General features: G+C 28.0%; 1 protein-coding gene across 1 annotated transcript in view; it reads left to right on the forward strand.

Annotated features, from left to right (window-relative positions):
* The window catches only part of LOC101493582 (ADP-ribosylation factor 1), a 3,496-nt gene extending 3,038 nt beyond the window's left edge, over positions 1-458 (forward strand). Inside the window, exon 7 of the mRNA XM_004489200.4 lies at positions 152-458. Within this exon, the coding sequence (XP_004489257.1) occupies positions 152-157 (6 nt within the window). The 3' untranslated portion in view covers positions 158-458. The remainder of the gene's footprint in view (positions 1-151) is intronic.
* The last annotated feature ends 1,878 nt before the right edge of the window (positions 459-2,336 follow it).

Here is a 2,336-nt window from a genome sequence, read left to right on the forward strand (position 1 = left end):
GGAAAACTGAACTAATATTTTCTGTATTTTCTTAAAAGTTTGTTTCAAATGCTTTTAGACTGAAAAACAACAGTTAAAGTTTATATATAACATGACATGTATTATTTGTATATATAATGGCGACTGACCTACTCCTTTTATGTTTTCTTAGGCATAATGAGACATCTGGAAAATTTTGGGTGTGATCTGATAATTTCCTGTGAGTCTGGCGGTTCTTGAAGAAGGATGCTTTTCCTTTCAAGTGAATATTGCAATAGAGGAATGGTTGTTTGTTAGAAATATTATCCTCTTTAGTGTTACTTGGGTTTGTATGATTGCTTAAATGAGCTAATACTCTTAGCTATAATTGAAACTCTTGCAATCTACACTACTTTGGCGTGCCTTCATGTTTAGTTTGATTATCAGTTGAATATCTACTGGTTCTGTTGTTGGAGTTATACCAGTAATAATTTTGTCTAGCAATTGGTGAAGTGGGATACGAGATATCGCATAATTGTTTCTGATATAGAGATGTAAAAGATTAAAAAAAAGTGTCATCTAGAATCAGCAAGTTCATCATAACATAAATAGGTATCTAACAGAAACAGCAATAAGAGGAAGAAGAATAGTGTCTAGTAATGGAACAGAGATGAGATTAGTCAACAACTTCTCTCTCTTCGGATAACTTCCCCATTACATTCTTCTCATTTCTTCTTCTTTCACACCCACTATCCCTTGCTGTTCATTTGCGAAGTTATACCATGGCTGATTTCTTATACATTATTCCCTGAGTTATACCAGCTTTCTTACTGCCACCATGGCTGATTTAGATATGAAGTTTTTTCTCCTTTAAATGATAGGGAAAATGTTGTTACTATAGATGACATTATTTGATTTTTAGTGGAGCAATCACAATTAGCGTCGAGATGAACTTCAGGAGGGGTTTTTGAATGACAATGACTCAACAAGACAATCCTTTGTGACTCTTCATGAACATGGATTTAGAATCAACTTGAATCTATATAAACAAATTGATTAAAACCAAACAAATTTTAAAAGTAAAAACATCTTCGGTTTAAGAAACTAGTTCGATGTTCTTTTTGGATCAACAAATGTATAATAGTCGTTATATTGGTGGTGTTTTCGCCTTTGTCCGAGTTTAAACTCTAGTTCTTTTACTCCTAAACACTTTTAATCCAGAATTTATAATTCAAACCAGCTGAGCTATTGAAGACATAAGACTTAAACCTTCCACATATATCATAATGCATTATGCTACCTACAAACAAAATATATACACACTACTAATATAAGTCATGGATGAAATCAGATGAGTTCAATAAAGATAATGAAGTTGAAAAAAATGTATACACATGTGATAAGATCTCATAAACTTGGTATGAATTTAACATATTGTAGAAGAAACATTTTCTTTATTAGTTAATATTTAGAACTTAAATATTTTATTTTTATAGAATAAGTTTCTTTTTTTTTTTTTTGAATGATATAGAATAAGATTTTATGAAGTGCACTTTTAAGAATACAATTATGTTTTTTATACAAAAAGATAAACGGAATTTCAAACCCTAACTAGTGACCCAAAAAGATTAACGACATTTAACTAATTTTTTTAAGAAATGCAAAATTAATTATTTTCACTTATAATCAAGACTTGAGTAGTACATCTTCTATCTGAAATATTTTTGGCATAACTTTCCTTTGGTTCCCACGTTGTACACAACTCAAATATATATGGTAACAACTCAAATATATTTTTTTCAACTACCACAATCCTCAACAACAATATAGTTATATGGAATACTCAATAACAATATATTTATATTGAATTTTATGGATTGGTCTTAAATTAATTAAATAAAATATAAATAATTAAATTAATTATTTTATTCTTTAATGCAATATAATTATATTCTTTTATGAATATTGTATTAGACCGTTTTACTAGCATGTTGCGAGATCTCTAGTCTTATTTGGTGAATATAAATTATAATTATCTTTTTAAGTCAGTTTATCACACTCTATAATTTGTATCTATAAAATTAGATAATATATTAAAATTTTAAATGTAGTGAATTGAGATAGTATCTATTAACTAAAAATTTTTACACCATCAATCATAATTATCATATCATTAAAAATATTTTACTCTAACTATAACTATTTCTATTATCACACGTATGAGTGAGTGATTGTGATTTGTCATTAGTGTAGTATATAAAAAATAATATTTTTAACTAAATAATAAAAATACTTCTTCCCATACTGTCTCTTCCCAAACTATCTCACATGGACAATTCATACCTTAAAAAGGAACACATTCTCGTTACATTGAATCT

This window comes from Cicer arietinum, chromosome 2 (assembly GCF_000331145.2).
Source record: "Cicer arietinum cultivar CDC Frontier isolate Library 1 chromosome 2, Cicar.CDCFrontier_v2.0, whole genome shotgun sequence".
Taxonomy (NCBI): domain Eukaryota; kingdom Viridiplantae; phylum Streptophyta; class Magnoliopsida; order Fabales; family Fabaceae; genus Cicer; species Cicer arietinum.